The sequence below is a fragment of the Ranitomeya variabilis genome, chromosome 4 (assembly GCF_051348905.1).
Source record: "Ranitomeya variabilis isolate aRanVar5 chromosome 4, aRanVar5.hap1, whole genome shotgun sequence".
Lineage (NCBI taxonomy): Eukaryota > Metazoa > Chordata > Amphibia > Anura > Dendrobatidae > Ranitomeya > Ranitomeya variabilis.
The window spans coordinates 53,110,370-53,136,627 of NC_135235.1; the positions used below are offsets into that span (position 1 = coordinate 53,110,370).

General features: G+C 42.2%; 1 protein-coding gene across 3 annotated transcripts in view; it reads right to left on the reverse strand.

Moving 5' to 3' along the window:
* CFAP46 (cilia and flagella associated protein 46) overlaps window positions 1-26,258 on the reverse strand; it is a 254,459-nt gene that overhangs the window by 14,298 nt on the left and 213,903 nt on the right. For 2 of the 3 annotated variants that reach the window (XM_077258533.1, XM_077258532.1), the window contains exons 52-56: window positions 24,965-25,044; window positions 22,571-22,631; window positions 19,037-19,072; window positions 18,637-18,739; window positions 14,041-14,153 (exon numbers count right to left, since the gene is read on the reverse strand). In XM_077258533.1, coding sequence (XP_077114648.1) covers window positions 14,041-14,153; window positions 18,637-18,739; window positions 19,037-19,072; window positions 22,571-22,631; window positions 24,965-25,044 — 393 coding nt within the window. Of the gene's footprint in view, window positions 1-14,040; window positions 14,154-18,636; window positions 18,740-18,850; window positions 18,959-19,036; window positions 19,073-22,570; window positions 22,632-24,964; window positions 25,045-26,258 lie in introns of those variants that run through there. The other variant, XR_013214466.1, reaches the window with a different exon arrangement.

Below are 26,258 nucleotides of genomic sequence, written 5' to 3' on the forward strand. Positions count from 1 at the left end.
AGTGTTTTTGATCAGAATTTCATCAAATTTTCTCTGGAAAAAAAAAATGTTTCTCCACCTTCTCCTATCCGTCAGTTGGTGAAAATCAGAAAGCAGAGGGATGGTGGGATCTAAGTCCGGTCTGATTTTTTCACGGACCCATAGACTTTCACTGCCGAGTTTGATCTGACAATCGGATCAACATTAGACATGCATTTCATGCATTCCTGGAAAAATTGTGCATATAGAAAAAAATAATGTGCACACAAACAAACTGAACATGAAAAACAGTAAAAAAACGGTAGTTGGCCAGTGAGAAAACAAAATAATAGCAAAAATATATAATATTTTCCAAGCAGTCTATAGCTGCAGGTAAAGATTTACAAATTTAGCCGACTTAGTGTTTAACCCTCTAAAAGCTGAAATAGTCACCAATAGTGATGAGCGAATGTGCTCGGATAAGGTGTTATCCATGCTCGGGTGCTAACAGAGTGTCTTCGGTGGGCTCGAATAATATGCTCGAGTCCCCGCAGCTCCACGTCTCGCGGCTGTTTGACAGCCACAACACATGCAGGGATTGCCTAACAAACAGGTGTAAAATGTTGAGCCCGCATTTTTCCCTGCACATGACGAGTGATTTAATCAGTTATCATGTGCCTTTAACAGCCATGGTTGGATCGGCGCTACGGCCGCAGCTGTTAACCAAGTAAACCCGGCTTTCAATCACTGACAGCTGGATAGAACACACGCCGGCCGGAAGTGCGTCATTCATTCCGCCCATCAGAGCCGGTGATGTTAGTACAGGGCGCCGGTGGGTTGTCACGACAGCCAGGGGTCTGCTGTTGACGTCCCCCTTCCTGTGATTACGATCATCTGGCTCCTGGCTGGTGTTCATAGATCGTGATTTGTGGTAAATACAGTTGTGGCCAAAAGTATTGACACCCCTGCAATTCTGTCAGATAATACTCAGTTTATTCCTGAAAATGATTGCAAACACAAATTATTTGGTATTATTATCTTCATTTAATTTGTCTTAAATGAAAAAACACAAAAAGAATTGTCCTAAAGCCAAATTGGATATAATTCCACACCAAACATAAAAAAGGGGGCAGACAAAAGTATTGGCACTGTTCGAAAAATCATGTGATGCTTCTCTAATTTGTGTAATTAACAGCACCTGTAACTTACCTGTGGCACCTAACAGGTGTTGGCAATAACTAAATCACACTTGCAGCCAGTTGACATGGATTAAAGTTGACTCAACCTCTGTCCTGTGTCCTTGTGTGTACCACATTGAGCACGGAGAAAAGAAAGAAGACCGAAGAACTGTCTGAGGACTTGAGAAACCAAATTGTGAGGAAGCATGAGCAATCTCAAGGCTACAAGTCCATCTCCAAAGACCTGAATATTACTGTGTCTACCGTGCGCAGTGTCATCAAGAAGTGTAAAGCCCATGGCATTGTGGCTAACCTCCATAGATGTGGACGGAAAAGAAAAATTGACTAGAGATTTCAACGCAAGATTGTGCGGATGTTGGATAAAGAACCTCGACTAACATCCAAACAAGTTCAAGCTGCCCTGCAGTCCGAGGGCAACAGTGACAACCCGTACTGTCCGTCGGCGTCTGAATGAAAAGGGACTGTATGGTAGGAGACCCAGGAATACCCCACTTCTTACCCAGAGACATAAAAAAGCCAGGCTGGAGTTTGCCAAAACTTACCTGAAAATGTCTAAAACGTTTTGGAAGAATGCTCTCTGGTCAGATGAGACAAAAGTAGAGCTTTTGGGGCAAAGGCATCAACATAGAGTTTACAGGAGAAAAAAAGAGGCATTCAAAGAAAAGAACACGGTCCCTACAGTCAAACATAGCGGAGGTTCCCTGATGTTTTGGGGTTGCTTTGCTGTCTCTGGCACTGGACTGCTTGACCGTGTGCATGGCATTATGAAGTCCGAAGACTAACAACAAATTTTGCAGCATAATGTAGGGCTCAGTGTGAGAAAGCTGGGTCTCCCTCAGAGGTCAGGGGTCTTCCAGCAGGAGAATGACCCAAAACACACTTCAAAAAGCACTAGAAAATGGTTTGAGAGAAAGCACTGGAGACTTCTAAGGTGGCCAGCAATGAGTCCAGACCTGAGTCCCATTGAACACCTGTGGAGAGATCTAAAAATGACAGTTTGGAGAAGGCACCCTTCAAATATCAGGGACCTGGAGCAGTTTGCCAAAGAAGAATGGTCTAAAATTCCAGCAGAGCATTGTAAGAAACTCATTGATGGTTACCGGAAGCGGTTTGTCTCAGTTATTTTGGCTAAAGGTTGTGCAACCAAGTATTAGGCTGAGGGTGCCAATACTTTTGCCTGGCCCATTTTTGGAGTTTTGTGTGAAATGATCAATGTTTTGCTTTTTGCTTCATTCTCTTTTGTGTTTTTTCATTTAAGACAAATTAAATGAAGATAATACCAAAGAATTTGTGTTTGCAATCATTTTCAGGAAGAAACTGAGTATTATCTGACAGAATTGCAGGGGTGTCAATACTTTTGGCCACAACTGTATAGCTGTGCTGAAGTGATCGGATGATCACAGCTTCAAGTCTCCTAAGGGGACTAATAAATAAGGTATATAAAAAAAAAAAAAAAACTGTGGAAAGAAAAATAACACAAAAATTAAAATCACTGAAAAAAAATACACATATAGCTAGCAAACACATTCACTAACTTTGCATTTTTCATATTTTGCTAGATCACAAGCTGCAATTTCACTGTTTTTTTGAGGGTTTACATCAGTTCATGTAAAGAACATGCCTACAACTGTGAATATTTGGTTTTCCTTTGTTTGTTAAGCTGTGTTGGTTTGGCACGATACATAACATTTACCATAGTGGCCAAGAAGTTCAATTTTGGTCTCATCTGAGCATAATACCTTTCTCCATACATTTAGGGAGTGTCTCCCACATGTCTTTTGGCAAACTCAAAACGAGCCTTACAATTTTTGTGTGTAAGTAAAGACTTTTTTCTGCCCACTCTTCCATAAAGGCCACCTCTATGAAGTCTATGGCTTATTGTGGTCGCATGGACACATACTTCAGTCTCTGCTTGGGAACCCTGCAGCTCCTTCAGGGTTACCTTAGGTCTCTGTGCTGCCTCTCAGATTAATGACATCATGATAGTTTTTGTGGGCTGCCCTCTCTTTGAAGGTTTGTTGTGGTACCATGTTCTTTCCATTTGATGATAATGGATTTGATGGTGCTCCAGGGGATCATCAGAGATCGAGATATTTTTTATAACCCAGCCCTGACTTGTTCTTCCCAACAACTTTGTCCCAGATTTGTTTGGAGATCTCCTTGGTCTTCTTGTTTGGAGATCTCCTTGGTCTTCAAGGTGTTTGGTTAGTGGTGCCTCTTGTTAATGGTGTTGCAGCCTCTGTGGCCTTTCAGAAAAGGTAAAGTGTATATACTGACAGACATGTGACACTAAGGTTGCTCACAGGGGGACGCCCTGTCACTAAGCATGTGACTAAGATAAATAATTGCACCAGAATTTAGGGTCTTCACAGCAAAAGCGGTGACTACATATGCACATGTAAATTTTTAGTTATTTGATCCCAGAAATTTAATTTATGCCTATATTTTTCTCACTTTACGAACTTAGACTATTTAGGGCAGATGTATCAGACACAAATTGGATTACAAAAATATTTCAACTCAGGTTGTAATCAGGGGAGTGGACTCTTTTCTCTGCCAAGGGCCTTTTGGACATTTATATCATTCTTCGGGGGCCATACAAATTGGGAAGTAACTTCACCCAAAAAAATACTTCATGATTAGTGATGAGCGAGTGTACTCGTTGCTCGGGTTTTCCCGAGCACGCTCGGGTGATCTCTGAGTATTTGTTAGTGCTCGGAGATTTAGTTTTCGTGGCCTCAGCTGCATGATTTACGGCTGCTGGACAGCCTGAACACATGTGGGAATTCCCTGACAAACAAGCATTCCTCACATGTACTCAGGCTGGCTAGCAGCCGTAAATCATGCAGCTGCGTGGACGAAAACTAAATCTCCGAGCAGTCACAAATACTCGGATATCACCTGAGCGTGATCAGGAAAACCCGAGCAATGAAGCAATGAGTACACTCGCTCATCACTAGTCATGATGCTAACACTGGTGTAAAAACGTAAACTTTCATTGCACACACCTCAGCATTCAGTAGTGAACGCTGAATGCATGTGCTTACAGAGCAAGAAGGAATTAATGGGTTGGCCGGCCGTTAAAACACAGATGCCGGCCTAAGCACTGCGGTCCCAGGGAATCTCCTGCCTGGGAGCTGGATAACAGGTCATCGAGAGCCTGAGATTCCCCACCCCTGCTGCAATATAACAAAATAGCTAAAAAAACAATGGGGAGAATAGTTTCACAAGCCACAGTAATTGTTATCGCTTTTAGAAATGTCCAATCTAGCAAAGTATTAAATAAATTAATTCCGATCGGTAAACAGTGTAACGAGAAAAGAATCGAAACGCCACAATTACAGTTTTTTGGCCACCGCAACATTGCAATAAAATGAACTTAAATAAAAAGAAAAACTATAAATGTTTGGTAACTTTGCACTCGTACTGACCTGGAGAATCATATTGCCAGGTCAGTTTTACCGTATAGTGAACATGGTACATAAAAAAAAAAAAAAACAATTGTGGAATTGCACTTTTTTGCAATTTCACCGCATTTCGATTTTTTTTTTCCCGTTTTCCAGTTCATCCTGCAAAACAACAAGCCATCATACAGCTATATTGACAGAAAAATAAAAAAGTTATGGCTCTTGGAAGATGGGGGAAAAAAAACGAACATGAAAATAAACGGAAAAAGAAGGGTTTAATTGGCCCAGGAAACGATAGAAACATCATTTGTTCAGACAAAATGTGAATGTGCAACCATTCAGTATTCTCTCCACTATCAGACGACCGGTGGTGGACGCAGAATTTACTACGTTGGAGCAGTGCCTATTTGGAGGTGACTACCAATTTATTTTTATTTTTTTTTTACATTTTTGTCAGCTCCTTATGCCTATTAATAGGGGGTTGTCCAGTAGTGAACAAGCACTTACAGTTATCCAAAACAGGATATGTTTATGATATCAAATCCTGGATTATCTTCTAATAAGAACATATCGGCACTTCTGTAAATGGCACAGGTTTCTGGAGAGGCCTTGGGATAAATTTAGTTTGCAGACCCAGGTGCTTCAGGTTATGCCTCTGGCAGCAACACTAATAATCAAGCCATCAGTTAACAAGATACATGGAGAAACAGTTAATGGGTTAAATTCTCCTAATCTTTTAAGTGTAATAAAGGGGTTACCCATTTTGGACAATCCCTTTTTATTTGAAGTGTCTCCTCATTAAAGGATGTTCCCCCGTTGGAACCCCCAGCAGTAATATATGGAGGAACCTAGCAGCAAGTGTTTGAGGGAGTATTCCTATCTCCAAGCTCCTATCCTAAGTGTAGTGGGTGTAAAAATAATAATATTAGCAAATACCTACAATTAGAAAGTATTATATGTCTTATGATTCACTATGCCACTTACCATATGTACAGGGCATTGCAGTAGCTTAGGTATCCATGGTTACGACCACTCATAGTGACAGTTAGTTAGTTGTTAGTGGTCATAACCATGGATGTGCAAAAATGTAGAGTTAGAATGGCACTAGGTGGTGACTATAGACAATTGATACAACGTTGAAGCGTTGAAATCTGGCATTCCAAGCCGACAATAGAACGTGGAAGCATAGGATTCTATCAGGAACCTTTTTAGCACGCAATACTCAGCGACGTACGGGTGGTGCTCAACAACAATGAAGATATGGATCCAAACAAACGAAGAAATAGAAGTGGCACTCACCCCAATGTTGCTGTTTAGTGATGTCCTTTATTCAAAATATGAAGGCACAAACATGATATGGAGAGGCGGCTGGTGGAGGAAGGGGTGCAAGAGGAGGCAAAAGGACGACGGCCGTTTCGCGCCGGTGCGCTTCCACGGGTCCAGGTGCATGAATTAAAAACGTCATATCCTATATAGGGAGCTAGACGACTTGATGTGAACAGGTGAGACAATTAAAAACACATTTGGATGTGAGCACCAAATTACGCCGATAAGCACAGTAAATAAATTCCTTTACTTTACACTTGTTTTTGATGCAATTTTTACAGGAAAATAGACATGTCAAGTTTATCATTTAGTCCGATAGCTCCCTGCGCTTTAGTTTCCATAATCCACCTGGCTTCGCGCTGTAGTAATATTTTACCGCGATCGCCTCCGTTCAGTGGATTTTTTACAACTTCTAACCCGGCAAAACGTAATACATTTGGATTTGCATTATGTATGTCCTGCATATGTTTTATGAAGCGAGGACATCCTTTGCCGGAAGAAATAGAATTGAAATGTTTTCTAAATCTATGGAACATCGGGTGAATAGTCTTGCCAATATAATAAAAATGGCATGGACATACAATTAAATAGACCACATACTGGGTTCTGCATGTGATCAGCTGCCGGACTGTGTGACAAACAGGACCAATACGGATGGGATTATCCAAGAGTCTAAGGTGGCAAAAACTACAGTTTCCACATTTGTGGTTACCTGTCGGTTGTAGTTTTTTTAGCCAATTAGTACCTTCTTTTGTTACCAGACGATTTTTCACAAGAATATCCCCTAAATTCTTAGACCGTTTATAAGCAAAGATTGGATGGTTCATTGTTAAGGGTGATAATTCTCTATCAGTTTGTAGTATATGCCAATTTTTGTTAATAGCCGCATAAATTGCTTTATCCATCGGGCTATGTGTGAAAGTAAACACGAATTTCTTGTTGGCATTATCATTAGGGGAACGTGCAGATTTCTTGCGGTTTTTTAATAAATCATCTTGTGTTAGTTTCCTAACTCTATTTTCAGCTGATAGCAAGATTTTTTGGGGATAATTTCTATTCAGAAAATTAGTTTTAAGTTCAGCAATCTGTTTATTAAATGTTGTTTCATTATTATTGATTTTTCTGTACCTGACCATCTGGCTATAAGGGATGCTGTTCTTTGTGTGAAATGGATGAGCGCTCTTAAAATGTAGTAAACTATTTGTCGCAGTGGATTTTTTATGTACGGATGTGTTAATTTTATTCTCCACTATTTCAATTTTAACATCTAGAAACTCAAGCGACATGCCCCCAAAACAGGCGATAAATTGCATGTTGTCATCGTTAATATTATTAAGATAGGAGACAAAATTATTAAATTCATTTTCCGAACTATCCCACACAGTTCGGAAAATGAAGAAGAACAGAATGTAAAGAACATGTAGAGAACATTACAATTCTATTTCTTCCGGCAAAGGATGTCCTCGCTTCATAAAACATATGCAGGACATATATAATGCAAATCCAAATGTATTACGTTTTGCCGGGTTAGAAGTTGTAAAAAATCCACTGAACGGAGGCGATCGCGGTAAAATATTACTACAGCGCGAAGCCAGGTGGATTATGGAAACTAAAGCGCAGGGAGCTATCGGACTAAATGATAAACTTGACATGTCTATTTTCCTGTAAAAATTGCATCAAAAACATGTGTAAAGGAATTTATTTACTGTGCTTATCGGCGTAATTTGGTGCTCACCTCCAAATGTGTTTTTAATTGTCTCACCTGTTCACATCAAGTCATCTAGCTCCCTATATAGGATATGACGTTTTTAATTCATGCACCTGGACCCGTGGAAGCGCACCGGTGCGAAACGGCCGTCGTCCTTTTGCCTCCTCTTGCACCCCTTCCTCCACCAGCCGCCTCTCCATATCATGTTTGTGCCTTCATATTTTGAATAAAGGACATCACTAAACAGCAACATTGGGGTGAGTGCCACTTCTATTTCTTCGTTTGTTTATAACCATGGATGTGTAAGCTACTGCAATTCCCTGCACATGGGGTAATGTTGTGAATTTGCTTTTTGCTCCCTCTAGTGGTTACTAGTTTTTTGACTCTGGTTTTTCTGTCATTCCTTTTATCCGCACCTGGGTCGTTAGTTAGGGGTGTTGCTATATAAGCTCCCTGGACCTTCAGTTCAATGCCTGGCAACGTAGTTATCAGAGCTAGTCTGCTGTGCTCTTGTCTACTGATCCTGGTTCCAGTTATATCAGCTAAGTCTGCCTTTTGCTTTTTGCTATTTGTTTTGTTTTTGTATTTTTGTCCAGCTTGTTCCAAATCTATATCCTGACCTTTGCTGGAAGCTCTAGGGGGGCTGGTGTTCTCCCCCCGGACCGTTAGACGGTTCGGGGGTTCTTGAATTTCCAGTGTGGATTTTGATAGGGTTTTTGTTGACCATATAAGTTACCTTTCTTTATTCTGCTATCAGTAAGCGGGCCTCTCTGTGCTAAACCTGGTTCATTTCTGTGTTTGTCATTTCCTCTTACCTAACCGTCATTATTTGTGGGGGGCTTCTATCCAGCTTTGGGGTCCCCTTCTCTGGAGGCAAGAAAGGTCTTTGTTTTCCTCTACTAGGGGTAGCTAGATTCTCCGGCTGGCGCGTGTCATCTAGAATCAACGTAGGAATGATCCCCGGCTACTTCTAGTGTTGGCGTTAGGAGTAGATATATGGTCAACCCAGTTACCACTGCCCTATGAGCTGGATTTTTGTATTCTGCAGACTTCCACGTTCCTCTGAGACCCTCGCCATTGGGGTCATAACAGTTTGCCAGGCCAGTATTAAATGTTTAATGCATTGCAGAAGAGGGATTATAAGAAAGAAGATTCTGAGTTTGTTTTTTTTTCTTCTTCCCCTTTACCTCAGAGTGGCTATGCTTGCTGCAGACATGAATGTCCAGACCTTGATTACAAGTGTGGACCAGCTGGCTACTCGTGTGCAGGGCATACAAGACTATGTTATCAGAAATCCTAGGTCAGAACCTAAAATACCGATTCCTGAACTGTTTTCCGGAGACAGGTTTAAGTTTAGGAATTTCGTGAATAATTGTAAATTGTTTTTGTCCCTGAGACCCTGTTCATCTGGAGATTCTGCTCAGCAAGTAAAGATTGTTATTTCGTTCTTACGGGGCGACCCTCAGGATTGGGCTTTTTCGCTGGCGCCAGGAGATCCGGCATTGGCTGATCTTGATGCGTTTTTTCTGGCGCTCGGTTTACTTTATGAGGAACCCAATCTTGAGATTCAGGCAGAAAAGGCCTTGCTGGCTATGTCTCAGGGGCAGGACGAGGCTGAAGTGTATTGCCAAAAATTTCGGAAATGGTCCGTGCTGACACATTGGAACGAGTGTGCACTGGCCGCTAATTTTAGAAATGGCCTTTCTGAAGCCATTAAGAATGTTATGGTGGGTTTTCCCATTCCCACAGGTCTGAATGATACTATGGCACTGGCTATTCAAATTGACCGGCGGTTGCGGGAGCGCAAAACCGCAAATTCCCTCATGGTGTTGTCTGAACAGACACCTAATTCGGTGCAATGTGATAGAAAAACCGCAAATTCCCTCATGGTGTTGTCTGAACAGACACCTGATTTAATGCAATGTGATAGAATCCTGACTAGAAATGAGCGGAAAATTCATAGACGCCGGAATGGCTTGTGCTACTACTGTGGTGATTCTACACGTTATCTCAGCATGCTCTAAACGTATAGCTAAGGTTGTTAGTCCTGTCACCGTTGGTAATTTGCAACCTAAATTTATTCTGTCTGTAACTTTGATTTGCTCACTGTCATCTTATCCTGTCATGGCGTTTGTAGATTCAGGTGCTGCCCTGAGTCTCATGGATCTCTCATTTGCTAAGCGCTGTGGTTTTACTCTTGAACCATTAGAAAATCCTATTCCTCTTAGGGGTATTGATGCTACACCATTGGCAGCAAATAAACCGCAGTATTGGACACAGGTTACCATGTGCATGACTCCTGAACACCGCGAGGTGATACGTTTCCTGGTTTTACATAAAATGCATGATTTGGTTGTTTTAGGGCTGCCATGGTTACAGACCCATAATCCAGTCCTGGACTGGAAGGCTATGTCAGTCTCAAGTTGGGGCTGTCGTGGTATTCATGGGGATTCCCTGCCTGTGTCTATTGCTTCTTCTACGCCTTCGGAAGTTCCGGAGTATTTGTCTGATTATCAGGATGTCTTCAGTGAGTCTGAGTCCAGTGCACTGCCTCCTCATAGGGACTGTGACTGTGCTATAGATTTGATCCCAGGCAGTAAATTTCCTAAGGGAAGACTGTTTAATCTGTCGGTACCTGAACATACCGCTATGCGTTCATATATCAAGGAGTCTCTGGAGAAAGGACATATTCGTCCGTCTTCTTCCCCTCTTGGTGCGGGATTCTTTTTTGTGGCAAAAAAGGACGGATCTTTGAGACCTTGTATTGATTATCGGCTTTTAAATAAGATCACTGTCAAATTTCAGTATCCTTTACCGCTGTTGTCTGACTTGTTTGCCCGGATTAAGGGTGCCAAGTGGTTCACCAAGATAGACCTTCGTGGTGCGTACAACCTTGTGCGCATTAAGCAAGGTGATGAATGGAAAACCGCATTCAATACGCCCGAAGGTCATTTTGAGTACTTGGTGATGCCTTTTGGGCTCTCCAATGCGCCTTCAGTTTTTCAGTCCTTTATGCATGACATTTTCCGGAAGTATCTCGATAAATTTTTGATTGTTTATCTGGATGATATTTTGGTTTTTTCTGATAATTGGGATTCGCATGTGGAGCAGGTCAGGTTGGTCTTTAAAATTTTGCGTGAAAATTCTTTGTTTGTCAAGGGCTCAAAGTGTCTCTTTGGTGTACAGAAGGTTCCCTTTTTGGGGTTCATTTTTTCCCCTTCTGCTGTGGAGATGGACCCAGTCAAGGTCCGAGCTATTCTTGATTGGACTCAGCCCTCGTCAGTTAAGAGTCTTCAGAAGTTCTTGGGCTTCGCTAACTTCTACCGTCGTTTTATCGCTAATTTTTCTAGCATTGTGAAACCTTTGACGGATATGACCAAGAAGGGCTCCGATGTAGCTAACTGGGCTCCTGCTGCCGTGGAGGCTTTCCAGGAGTTGAAACGCCGGTTTACTTCGGCGCCGGTTTTGTGCCAGCCTGACGTCTCACTTCCCTTTCAGGTTGAGGTGGATGCTTCGGAGATTGGGGCAGGGGCCGTTTTGTCGCAGAGAGGCCCTGGTTGCTCTGTTATGAAACCTTGTGCCTTTTTCTCTAGGAAGTTTTCGCCTGCCGAGCGAAATTATGATGTGGGCAATCGGGAGTTGTTGGCCATGAAATGGGCATTTGAGGAGTGGCGTCATTGGCTCGAGGGTGCTAAGCATCGTGTGGTGGTCTTGACTGATCACAAAAATCTGATGTATCTCGAGTCTGCTAAACGCCTTAATCCGAGACAGGCCCGCTGGTCATTGTTTTTCTCCCGCTTTGATTTTGTTGTCTCGTATTTACCAGGTTCAAAGAATGTGAAGGCCGATGCTCTTTCTAGGAGCTTTGTGCCTGATGCTCCTGGAGTCGCTGATCCTGTTGGTATTCTTAAAGATGGAGTTATCTTGTCAGCTATTTCTCCGGATCTGCGACGTGTGTTGCAGAGATTTCAGGCTGATAGGCCTGAGTCTTGTCCACCTGACAGACTGTTTGTCCCGGATAAGTGGACCAGCAGAGTCATTTCCGAGGTTCATTCCTCGGTGTTGGCAGGTCACCCGGGAATTTTTGGCACCAGAGATCTGGTGGCCAGGTCCTTTTGGTGGCCTTCCTTGTCAAGGGATGTGCGGTCATTTGTGCAGTCCTGTGGGACTTGTGCTCGAGCTAAGCCTTGCTGTTCTCGTGCCAGCGGTTTGCTCTTGCCCTTGCCTGTCCCGAAGAGACCTTGGACACATATCTCCATGGATTTCATTTCTGATCTTCCGCTATCTCAGGGCATGTCCGTTATCTGGGTGATATGTGATCGCTTCTCCAAGATGGTCCATTTGGTTCCTTTGCCTAAGCTGCCTTCCTCTTCCGATCTGGTTCCTGTGTTTTTCCAGAACGTGGTTCGTTTGCACGGCATCCCTGAGAATATTGTGTCAGACAGAGGATCCCAGTTCGTTTCCAGGTTCTGGCGATCCTTTTGTAGTAGGATGGGCATTGATTTGTCGTTTTCGTCTGCTTTCCATCCTCAGACTAATGGACAGACGGAGCAAACCAATCAGACTTTGGAGGCTTATTTGAGGTGTTTTGTCTCTGCTGATCAGGACGATTGGGTGACATTCTTGCCGTTGGCTGAGTTTGCCCTTAATAATCGGGCTAGTTCCGCCACCTTGGTTTCGCCTTTTTTCTGCAACTCTGGTTTCCATCCTCGCTTTTCTTCGGGTCATGTGGAGCCTTCTGACTGTCCTGGGGTGGATTCTGTGGTGGATAGGTTGCAGCAGATCTGGAATCATGTGGTGGACAACTTGAAGTTGTCACAGGAGAAGGCTCAGCGCTTTGCCAACCGCCGCCGCGGTGTGGGTCCCCGACTACGCGTTGGGGATTTGGTATGGCTTTCTTCCCGCTTTGTTCCTATGAAGGTCTCCTCTCCCAAATTTAAACCTCGTTTTATTGGGCCTTACAAGATATTGGAAATCCTTAATCCTGTATCTTTTCGTCTGGATCTTCCTGTGTCGTTTGCTATTCACAATGTATTTCATAGGTCCTTGTTGCGGCGGTACATTGTGCCTGTAGTTCCTTCTGCTGAGCCTCCTGCTCCGGTGTTGGTTGAGGGCGAGTTGGAGTACGTGGTGGAGAAGATCTTGGATTCTCGCCTCTCCAGGCGGAGGCTTCAGTACCTGGTCAAGTGGAAGGGCTATGGTCAGGAGGATAATTCCTGGGTGGTCGCCTCTGATGTTCATGCGGCCGATTTAGTTCGTGCCTTTCATGCCGCTCATCCTGATCGCCCTGGTGGTCGTGGTGAGGGTTCGGTGACCCCTCACTAAGGGGGGGGGTACTGTTGTGAATTTGCTTTTTGCTCCCTCTAGTGGTTACTAGTTTTTTGACTCTGGTTTTTCTGTCATTCCTTTTATCCGCACCTGGGTCGTTAGTTAGGGGTGTTGCTATATAAGCTCCCTGGACCTTCAGTTCAATGCCTGGCAACGTAGTTATCAGAGCTAGTCTGCTGTGCTCTTGTCTACTGATCCTGGTTCCAGTTATATCAGCTAAGTCTGCCTTTTGCTTTTTGCTATTTGTTTTGTTTTTGTATTTTTGTCCAGCTTGTTCCAAATCTATATCCTGACCTTTGCTGGAAGCTCTAGGGGGGCTGGTGTTCTCCCCCCGGACCGTTAGACGGTTCGGGGGTTCTTGAATTTCCAGTGTGGATTTTGATAGGGTTTTTGTTGACCATATAAGTTACCTTTCTTTATTCTGCTATCAGTAAGCGGGCCTCTCTGTGCTAAACCTGGTTCATTTCTGTGTTTGTCATTTCCTCTTACCTAACCGTCATTATTTGTGGGGGGCTTCTATCCAGCTTTGGGGTCCCCTTCTCTGGAGGCAAGAAAGGTCTTTGTTTTCCTCTACTAGGGGTAGCTAGATTCTCCGGCTGGCGCGTGTCATCTAGAATCAACGTAGGAATGATCCCCGGCTACTTCTAGTGTTGGCGTTAGGAGTAGATATATGGTCAACCCAGTTACCACTGCCCTATGAGCTGGATTTTTGTATTCTGCAGACTTCCACGTTCCTCTGAGACCCTCGCCATTGGGGTCATAACAGGGTAAGCAACATAGCAAATTAGAAGAACTATACTACATTTTTAATTGGAGGTATTTGCTAATATTAATATTATTACACCTACTATAGATAGGATATTGGAGATGGGAATACCCCTTTAAGTCTGCGGTAACCCCATGTTAGGAGAGGTGGAGTACTGGACAATGCCCTTTCAAGTCAGTGGTCTGTCTATGTAATGTGTGGGCAATATGGGTCCTCCATTGTTAAAGAAAGCGCCTCTTCAAAACTATACTTATTCATACGATGGCCAGGCTATACAACAAGTCCTCATGGAGCTGCCATGGCTGGTAGCTCCGATCATACAGGACAAGAAGAATATTTCATCCTCACCTGTAAAATCCATCGCCAGAAACTTGTCTAGTAAAACATGTGCAAAAAGCCTCTCCGTCCCATAGAAGATGAAGGCACTGCAGCTCGTCATCAGGCTTTCCCACTCCGCATGGCTTAAAGACAAAGAATAAGAGGCAACGTATGAGAGTCCATGTCAGGGTCATAAATAACCCCTGGCAAAAATTATGGAATCACCGGCCTTGGAGGATGTTCAGTCAGTTGTTTACTTTTGTAGAAAAAAAGATCACAGACATGGCACAAAACTACAGTCATTTCAAATGGCAACTTTCTGGCTTTAAGAAACACTAAAAGAAATCGAGAACAAAAAATGTGGTAGTCAGTAATGGTTACTTTTTTAACCAAGCATAGGGAAAAAATTATGGAATCACTCAATTCTGAGAAAAAAATTATGGAATCACCCTGTAAATTTTCATTCCCAAAACTAACACCTGCATCAAATTAGATCTGATCGTTATTCTGCATCTAAAAAGGAGTGATCACAACTTGTAGAGCTGTTGCACCAAGTGGACTGACATGAATCATGGCTCCAACACGAGAGATGTCAATTGAAACAAAGGAGAGGATTATCAAACTCTTAAAAGAGGGTAAATCATCAGGCAATGTTGCAAAAGATGTTGGTTGTTCACAGTCAGCTGTGTCTAAAATCTGGACCAAATACAAACAACATGGGAAGGTTGTTAAAGGCAAACATACTGGTAGACCAAGGAAGACATCAAAGCGTCAAGACCAGAAACTTAAAGCAATATGTCTCCAAAACAGGAAATGCACAACAAAACAAATGAGGAATGAATGGGTGGAAACTGGAGTCAACGTCTGTGACTGAACTGTAAGAAACCGCCTAAAGGAAACGGGATTTACATACAGAAAAGCTAAACGAAATCATTAACACCTAAACAGAAAAAACAAGGTTACTATGGGCTAAGGAAAAGCAATCGTGTACTGTGGATGACTGGATGAAAGTCATATTCAGTGCTTAATTGCAAATCTGCATTGGGCAAGGAGATGATGCTGGAACTTTTGTTTGGTGCCGTTCCAGTGAGATTTATAAAGATGACTGCCTGAAGAGAACATGCAAATTTCCACAGTCATTGATGATATGGGGCTGCATGTCAGGTAAAGGCACTGGGGAGATGGCTGTCATTACATCTTCAATAATTGCACAAGTTTATGTTGATATTTTGGACACTTTTCTTATCCCATCAATTTAAAGGATGTTTGGGGATGATGAAATAATTTTTCAAAATGATAATGCATCCTGCCATAGAGCAAAACCTGTGAAAACATTCCTTGAAAAAAAGACACATAAGGTCAATATCATGGTCAGCAAATAGTCCGGATCTCAATCCAATTGAAAATATTTTGTGGAAGTTGAAGAAACTGTTCCATGACAAGGCTCCAACCTGCAAAGCTGATCTGACAACAGCAATCAAAGAAAGTTGGAGCCAGATTGATGAAGAGTCCTGTGTGACACTCATTAAGTCCATGCCTCAGAAACTGCAAGCTGTAATAAAAGCCCGAGGTGGTGCAACAAAATACTAGTGATGTGTTGGAGGGTTTTTTGTTTGTTTGTTTTTCATGATTCCATAATTGTTTCCTCAGAATTGAGTGATTCCATAATTTTTACCCTATGCTTGGTTAAAATAAGTAACCATTACTGACTACAACTTTTTTTGTTCTTGATTTCTTTATTGTTTCTTAAAGCCAGAAAGTTGCCATTTGAAATGACTTTAGTTTTGTGCCATGTCTGTGATCTGCTTTTTTTCTACAAAATTAAACAACTGAATGAACATAATCCAAGGCCGATGATTCCATAATTTTTGCCAGGGGTTGTATTAAAATTGCAACTCATCAAAGGAAAGTCGAAAAAAAAACGTTTCTCTTTAAGTGGTCTGGTGAACAAAGGCTGTACAGATCAATTCGCGTGATAGCGCCCAATATGGCACAGTATTGGGAATATGTTGGGGACCATCATGTAATCACTGAGTCCTTTAGGCTCCATATAACACAATTATTACAAGTGTTGTCTCTGTTAGGACTATCTGAAGAAGGCGTCAGGCTAAGTACACACGTTGCAGAATTGCTGTGGAAATTTCCGCGGCAATTCCGCAACTCCTGCCGCAGGTATATCGCATGCAGAATTGGCATGCGTATTCCCGCTAAACACTAGCGTTTTGCAAATGTAATTAGCTTGCAGAATGCTAGCGTTTTCCAAGAAATCTGTAGCATCGCTTGGAAAACTGTTTGACAGGTTGGTCACACTTGTCAAACATAGTGTTTGACAAGTATGACCAACTTTTTACTATTAATGCTGCCTATGCAGCATCAATAGTAAAAAGATCTAATGTTAAAAAAAATTAAAAAATGGTTATTCTCACCTTCCGACGACCCCCGATCTCCTCAGCGGTGCAAGCAGCGGCTTCCGTTTCCATGGATGCTTTGTGCGATGGACCTGGGATGACGTCACGGTCACGTGACCGCGACGTCATCCCATGTCCTTCGCACAAAGCATCCCTGGGAACGGAAGCTGCCGAGTGCACCGCTGAGAGGCACGAGGACTCCGGGGTTCATCGGAAGGTAAGTATATCACTATTTTTTATTTTAATTCTGTTTTTTTTTTAACAATTATATGGTTCCCAGGGCCTGGAGGAGAGTCTCCTCTCCTCCACCCTGGGTACCATCCGCACATGATCCGCTTACTTCCCGCATGGTGGGCATAGCCCCATGCGGAAAGTAAGCGGAACAATGCATTCCTATGTGCGAGGAATCCCCTCGATTAAGCAAATTAATGAACATGCTGCGTTTTTTTCCAGAATGCGTTTCCGCTCCGGAAATAAACGCAGCATGTGCATACAAAATGCGGATTGCATTCTATTAATAGGATGCTTAATGTGAGTGCTTTTTTCGCGGTTTTATCGCGTTTTTATAGCAAAAAAAGCGAAAAAACTCGAAAATCCGGAACGTGTGCACACAGCCTCACAGCTGCTGCGGATACCAACGTCCACCAGCAGTGACCAATAACTACAAATTACCTTTCAGACATCTGAGCTTTTTTCTTAAAAGGAATATTAATTATTTTTAAAAGGCGGAAACAGATATTGAAATGTAAACATTTTGTCTATACTGTTGTTATTTTCTGATTGTGTATTTTGTCATCTACTTTTTGCACATGATTATGGGGGTGGCCTGAGAAATGCTTTGCAACACACAAACCTATACAAGCATACTCTGAGCATGCAACATGTGAAAATGGAATCCATGCATTGTGACCTGCATTACTGCTGCATAGACTGTACTCACAGGATGGATACTTCTGGCACAATTTGGCCACGTCATATGCACCCGTCTGCCAAAGACCATCTCTGTAGATGTGACTGTAGATGAGAACCTATGCTATTAGATCAAGAGACCATCTTGGCGTGGGCACACACTATTTGACCAAACTATGCGCTAAGTATTTCCATTTTATAATTATGGTGTATATAGCAGTAATGGAGTAACTGAATATTCATGTATTCAATGGTCACATATTACATAGCTATGATATAGCAATGCAGGCATAACAGCTGCATTTATTTCCTTTTGTAGGTGGTGCTTTTTAGTTTTGTATTGTTTTGGCATATCCTTTCCAGCATCCACATAAACATATAGGAAGCCCTTTAGCTTGTGTCTTGGCATGGCATAGCACCCACAGACAAAAAAAGTTTATCAATGCAAACCCCTCAAAAGGAGTCTAAAATACACTCCTTTATTATCTGCCATAAAAGGTCTGAGCCCACTGATGATGTCAAAAATTACCTGGTGATGTCATAATTATTTGATGATGTCATAATTATCTAATTATGTCATAATTAACTGATGATGTAATAAATAACTTATGATTTCATAATTATTCAATGATGTAATAATTAACTGATGATGTCATCATTGGGTTGATAATGTCACAATTAACTTTTGATTTCACAATTACTTGATTATGTCATTATTTGATGATGACATGATAAAAGGATGTCATAATTATTTAATGTAGGCATAATTCTGTATGTCATAATTAACGGAAGGTGTCATAATTAACTAATGTATCAAAAGGTTTCATGGCTGTAAACAAAATTGTGGCATGCTCCATACGATACAATATACAAGGTATTCTATAGCAATGCTCTGTAATGCAACGCTATATGGCAGCACAGAGAGAACGCCGCCATATAGCGTCAATGTATATGACCTGAAATATCGGAGGTTTCCCGGCTGTAAGCTGGAATGAGTGAGGCTGTTTATAGTCTCTGTCCGATATGGTAAACTGCACTGGTTGGTCCGTCCACAATACCCCCAAGTTCAGCCAAAGCTACTGTAGTTTCTATAAGCTCATCTTTTTGAAAGTTAAAATTGAAAAGTTAAAAAAACTTTCTTGTGACTTTTAATGCACCTTTACATTGCAAATTGAGGTGCACAATATCGACTGCGCAGATGTCAATAAAACAGTAGCCTAAAAACAATTAAAATCTAACAATAAACCACATTGACTCTCTTGTATTGACACTAAAAAGTCAATTTTGGAATCCTCAGCTTAGCGCCGACCTGGGCACGTGTGAACTGCCTGTAATTCCTTCCCAATTAGCGGCAAATTGCTGGCTGTATTTTACAAGGAGCTCATTCATTCTATAGACTGGGCTCAGCATTTCTGAAAAGAGACAAAAGGGAATAGAAAATTGAGTTTTTGAGCTCCTGGATACCAACCTTTTCATTCTGCAGGTATAAAGTAAAATAGGGATCAGGGGTCTTATGTATTTACCAACATTAGGCGTTAATAAATCCATATGTAAATCGATGCAGAGAAATGTATAATTTACTGGGCTTTTCAGTGGACGAGAGGCAGGCATTGTCTATAGAGCCGTCATTACTGCACAAAGTATACAAAGAGATATTACTCTGTAAATATACCGCGCATACTGTTACAATGCTATTATATATCCCTCACCAGGTTCTCTTATGTCATTGTAAGGATCCACAATATCTAATTAAAGTTAAAGAAGAACGGTTATAAAGAACAATACGAAGAGTTACATTCTTCTACAGCCTAAAGCGGCCATTTATAAATATCATGTGTCTATGAAGAGTAATCAAGCAAGAAAACAACATACCGTATGTATAAAATGAGGACCGCACATCCCCAAAATAAACAAAACAAGTTACTTTATTAGTATATTATACGAAAAGACAACGAAGACCTGACAAACATTTAAGACATATACATATGTGAAAACACCAACCCCTCCCCAACATCATGGAAACTACCCATACCCTAACTCAAAAAGATGAATGCTAAACCCGGAGAATAATTCAGATTCCGATAGAGCATCATAGACAAGTAACAATGGTCATCTCTCAAGAAAAGCAACGATATAAAGGCTGAGAAAATATCAAACAAGATAGCTGACAAGTTACAGAAAATACAGCTGTGGAATACATATAATCAACAATATGGCAGCTTGGCAGAAAGTGATCAAAAAAAAAAAAAAAAAGGATAAGTAAACGATGTGATGTGTCCTGGTGAACAAATAACCTGGGGCGTCCTTAGGAGAAAAGATCTGGTTTATATGCTGAGGAACAAACAACCCGGTGTGCCCTGAGGAGTAAATGACCTGGTGTATCCTGGGAAGAAAACAAACTGGTGTGTCCTGAGGAGCAAGTGACCTGTAGTGTCTGGGGGAGCAAGTGACCTGTAGTGTCTGGGGGAGCAAGTGACCTGTTGTACCATCGGGGTCAAACGTCCTGATGTGTCCTGAGGAGCAAGTGACCTGGTGTATCCTGGGAAGAAAACATGATGTGCTCTGAGGAGCAAGGGACCTGTAGTGCCCTGAGGAACAAACGATCTAGTGTATCCTGTAGAGCAGGGGTATGGGTAATGTTCAAGTTGTTTGCTCTCTGGGATGCAGCAGGTCAATTGCGCGCTAGGATACACCTGCTTGTTTATTCCCAGGGACACATCAGATAAATTGCTCACCAGGAAGCTTCACATCATTTCTCTCCATGACATACCAGGTCATTTATTCCATAAAGAAGATCAGGTCGTTTGCTCCCCACGACACATTAGATCGCTTGCTCCCCATGACCCATCAGGTTGTTTGCTCCTCATGACACAATAGATCACTTGCTCCCCACGACACATCAGGTTGTTTGCTCCCCATGACACATTAGGTCCTTTGCTCCCCATGACACATTAGATCGCTTGCTCCCCACAACACATCAGGTTGTTTGCTCCTCAGGACACATCAGGGATTTGCTACCGAGGATACACCAGTTTGTTTGCTCAACAGGATATGGTATTCCCGGGCTGTTGAACTCATATTTATGGGTTAATGTATAGGTAATTTCTCATCTCACCCTTTTGTCCATTATGTTGGGGACAGGTTGATGTAACATGCATGTATTTGTGTTTTAAATTTTTTTTTATTTTTTTGGTTTATCTACTATATAATTGTCTAAGGCTCACTTCTGTCTGTCTGTCTGTCTGTCTGTCTGTCCTTCTGTCTGTCGCGGATATTCATTGGTCGCAGCCTCTCTCTGTCATGGAAATCCAAGTTGTTGATTGGTCGCGGCAAAGCTGCCACGACCAATCAGCGACGGGCACAGACCGGCGGCAAAATGGCCGCTCTTTCCTCCCCGCAGTCAGTGCCTGCTCCATACTCCCCGCAGTAAGCGCTCACACAGGGTTAATGGCAGCGGTAACGGACCGCGTTATGCCGCGGTGTAATGCACTCCGTTACCGCTGCTATTAACCCTGTGTGATCAACTTTTTACTATTGATGCTGCCTATGCGACATCAATAGTAAAAAGATCTAATGTTAAAAATAATAAAAAAAAATAAAAAATCGTTATATACTCACCGTCCGTTGGCCCCCCGGATCCAGAACCGGCCTTTCCCGCTCCTCGCGACGCTCCGGTGACCGCTCCATGCATTGCGGTCTTCCTTCAACGGAAGGTGAGTATATAACTATTTTTTATTTTAATTATTTTTTTTAAACAGGGATATGATGCCCACATTGCTATATACTGCGTGGGCTGTGCTATATACTGCGTGGGCTGTGCTATATACTGCGTGCCTGTGCAATATACTACGTGGGCTGGGCAATATATTACGTGGGCTGTGCAATATACTATGTGGGCTGTGCAATATATTATGTGGGCTGTGCAATATACTGCGTGGGCTGTGCAATATTTTACGTGGGCTGTGCAACATACTACGTGGGCTGTGCTATATACTATGTGGCTGTGCTATATACTGCGTGGGCTGTGCTATATACTGCGTGGCTGTGCAATATACTACGTGGGCTGTGCAATATATTACGTGGGCTGTGCAATATACTACGTGGGCTGTGCTATATACTACGTGGCTGTGCAATATACTACGTGGGCTGTGCAATATACTACGTGGGCTGTGCAATATACTACGTGGGCTGTGCAGTGTACTATGTGGGCTGCGCAATGTACTACGTGGGCTGTGCAATTTACTGCGTGGGCTGTGCTATATACTACGTGGGCTGTGCAATACACTACGTGGCCTGTGTTATACACTATGTGGGCTGTGTTATACACTACGTGGCCTGTGTTATACACTACTTGGGCTGTGTTATACACTACGTGGCCTGTGTTATACACTACATGGGCTGTGTTATACACTATGTGGGCTGTGTTATACACTACGTGGGCTGTTATATACTGCGTGCGTGGGCTGTTATATACTACGTGAGCTGTGTTATATGCTACGTGGGCTGTTATAACCTACGTGGCTGTGTTATATGCTATGTGGGCTGTTATACACTCCGTGGGCTGTGCTATATACTACGTGGCTGTGCTATATACTCCATGGGCTGTGTTATATACTACGTGGCTGTGCTATATACTCCGTGGGCTGTGCTATATACTCCATGGGCTGTGCTATATACTACGTGGCTGTGCTATATTCTACGTGTCTGTGCAATATACTACGTGGTTGTGCTATATACTCCATGGGCTGTGTTATATACTACGTGGCTGTGCTATATACTCCATGGGCTGTGCTATATACTCCATGGGCTGTGCTATTTACTATGTGGGCTGTGCTATATACTACATGGCCAGCCGCGAACAATCAGCGACAGGCGCAGTCCGGCTGCAAATTGGCACGGGATTTGAACGCTAATTGGTCGCGGCCGGCCGAATCCTGTGTATTCAATGTATTATTCTAAAATCTTCATAAATAAACTACATACATATTCTAGAATACCCGATGCGTTAGAATCGGGCTACCATCTAGTATTAGTATATTTTACAAAAAGACAACAAAGTGACTTATTTTGTTTATTTTCGGGATGTATGTTCCTCATTTTATGCACATTTATTTTTTTTCCTTGATGGCTGTTATATTAGTGACTATCTGTTTTGTTTGTTGCACCCTTTGTTAGTTGGTGAGAGAAACTTCGTGACAGGAACTTGAACAGGACGCCGGAAAAAACTTATTGATAAAGGATACATTTAAAGCCATGAGTATCCACTGGCATACAGTTCGCTGGTAAAACACGATTAATGGGCACCTACAAAACATAAGAAAAGATGGGTCACTCAACACATACTTAAAGTGAATCTGTCAGTAGGATCAACCATCCTAAGAGGTCTATATGGGCATGCAGGGCATAGAAAGCTAAAAAAATGAAACCTTGATATATATATGTAAGTGAGCTGTTCCATGCTGTGAAAGGAACACAGATCTCACTAAGAATCTGCCTCCAAAGCTTATTTTAAATAAAAGGGAGCATAATGAGTATGAGGCATGTAATGGCTGCTCTTCTGATCTCACTGCAGAGCTGTGTGTGACTATAACTGACACATCTGCAGGTTCCTCTCAGCTTCAGCTTCCATTGGACAGTGCTGACATATTGCTGCGAAACAGCAGAGCTGTGAAAGCTGCAGTGAGAGCTGCAGCAAATGTGTTTCTAAGGAGAAAATGTTCAGTCCCACTGTTCTGTGTTAGTTACTTGTCTCACAATTATAATATCTGTTTTCATTTAAAATAAGATTGGCAAGTAGATTCTGAGGGAGATCAATAGTATGTCAAGCCCATAGATTTAACGGCTCATTTACATAATAAGTAAAACATGGATTGCTCTAGAATAAGACATTGTGTTACAGACATTTCATAAATTCTACAATACTGGAACAGTAATACACAGTGTATGGAAAATCTGTGGCAGATACACCATGTGCAAATATCCTATCTTCTAAGAAAATATTTAGATTTGAGAGTCCTCAGTAGTTGATAACTGTTAATGGCTAACTGAAAAGATGGTAACAAATTGCAAGATTTGGAGACTACTCAGGTCTCTTCATCAGGCATAGACTAATACAAAATCTGAAGAATCACATATTTATACACAACAGGGCACTAAAAGTTATCGACCACTGAGGACTCTCAAATCTAAATATTTTTCTACTGGCTAACACGGTACAAAGACATATACTGTATTTTTCAGATTATAAGATGCACTTTTCTTCCCACAAATTTTGGGGGAAAATGGAGGTGTGTCTTATAATATGGATATACCTTACCGGTACCGTTGTTGCAGGCCGAGGGATGAGGGGGTGTCCGGTGGTGCTGCGGGTGTCCGGCAGTGCTGCGGGGGCTCTGACGACATTTTGTGAAAGGCCAGAGTCCCCGCAGTTCCATGGTCCTGTGCGGGGGACTCCGGTAAAATGGCTGCCGATGGGCGGCGCTTGCGCAGATGGAGATCTTCAGAGCAGTGCTTACAAACTCCAATGGAAGGAGATTGCAATCCCTGTTCCTTTAATACTTAAAATGCAAATGGACTCATCCCAGAGGAAGAGACCGGGGTCTCTGATGCCATCTATCTTAGAAATAGCAATCCTGACTAACAGGCCAATATTCAGGCGTTTTCCACTCTGAAGATGCTCTAGACTTTACAATAGAAGTCAATGGGAAGTTTCAATAGACACTTGAGAATCGTTTTGACAGCTGAAAAGACGTTGTGTGCACACTCCCCTTAGACATATTAAAGGGAACCTGTCACCCCAAAAATAGAAGATGAGCTGCATCCACCAGCATCAGGGGCTTATCTACAGCATTCTGTAATGCTGTAGATAGCTCCCGATGTATCCTGAAAGATGAGAAAAAAAGGTTATATTATACTCACCCAGGGGCCGATGGGCGTCGCGGTCCGGTCCGGGGCCTCCCATCTTCATACGATGATGTCCTCTACTTGTCTTCATGCTGCGGCTCCGGCGCAGGCGTACTTTGTCTGCCATGTTGAGGGAAGAGCAAAGTACTGCAGTGCGCAGGGAAAGGTCAGAGAGCCCCGGCGCCCATCAGACCCGGACCGCCCCTGGGTGAGTATAATCTAACCTCTTTTTCTCATCTTTCAGGATACATCGGGGGCTTATCTACAGCATTACAGAATGCTGTAGATAAGCCCCTGTGCCGGTGGCCGCAGATCATCGTCGATTTTTGGGGTGACAGGTTCCCTTTAATTTCATAACATGCTGCATTATGTGCAAATATGCCTTGAATGGCATCTACAATACTTCGAACGATTTTCTCTAAGCATTTCTTGACAATATTTCTTATCTGGCTTCCTTTCTACAATCTACTAGATGAAAAATGCTGTGAAGATGAAAATGAAGTTGGGTTATGCAAGTGGGCTAGTACTACGCTCGATAGGGCTAAAGCAATAATTCTGGAAATGCTATAGAGGGGATTTATTAATGCGCACGGAGCCTCATCTCCACTGTACATCCTGAACTCTATCAAGCAGGAACAAAGGCCGCGGATTCTCCATCAATCACTTTGTTGTCAGTTGTCAGCGGTTCGCACATCCACTACATTATATACATTCATAGAAGGAGGTGAACTCACAGTTTTTATGTTCTTCCTCTGATCCCCCCTCTGTTTGGATTCTTTTGCGCTCTTCACATCTCGCTTTCCTTCTGCATCTTCTAAAGACGATCAACACAGAGAATACGTCAGAAAATGGTTTCTTTAGGTCAACACAGCAAGTATAGTCATTAATTGTTAATATCCATAGCAGAAATCACACATACAAAGCCTAAGCTGGCAAATAAAAGGATTGATCAGACACTGCTGTGCTTTTATCAATGAGAAATGCAAAACTATGTACTGTATCTACACATGCTGGCTCCAAACAATGCATCTGGTGTAACCCTACCGTGCTGCCAATAAAGATGTATAGCTACAGATACGAAGCAAATTGCTTCCCTATTATGTCAAAATAGGTCATGACGGACATTCAGAGTCTAGTGGCCGACTAATAACAAATATAATTACTTAAAGAAGTGCAGCCACAAAACTTTTTTATTATCTATACCTGCAAAAATGTATATATAGTTTAGTGTTAGTGCGGTAATATACTCACTGATCACAGACTTCTCCAGTTTCCAGCGCTGCTCCAGTCCTCTTCTCATCCATATGATGTCAATTCCGTTTTCCCGGATCACACAGGGCTGTATATGTGAGCTGGAAGAATATGGAGCCAAGTTCTGACGCAACACAGACTTACAGGTGCTTCTCACAAAATTAGAATATCATCAAAAAGTTAATTTATTTCAGGTCTTCAATACAAAAAGTGAATCTCATATATTATAAAGAGTCATTACAGAGTGATCTATTTCAAGTGTTTATTTCTGCTAATGTTGATGATTATGGCTTAGACCCTTAGATCCCTGACCAAGTATTGAGTGCACTTACTGAACATACATTTCAGTAGGCCAACATTTTAGATTTTAAAATAATTTTTAAAGCTAGTGTTATAAAGTATTCTAATTTACTGAGATAATGACTTTTGGGTTTTCATTGGCTGTAAGCCATAATCATCAACATTAACAGAAATAAGCACTTGAAATAGATCACTCTGTTTGTAATTACTCTATATGTATTGAAGAACTGAAATAAACTAACTTTTTGATGATATTCTAATTTTGTGAGATGCGCCTGTACATTGTAAAAGCCACTTCCGAGTGTGATCCAACGAGTTGAAATTGCCATCCTATGAGTGAGAAGAGGACTGGAGCCCCACTGGAAACTTGAGAAGATTGAGATGCTTGAGTACATTACCGCATTTCAACTGCACAACACATACGTAAGGCCTCTTTTACACTTCCGTCATTTAGCTCCCGTCGAAATCCGTCGATTT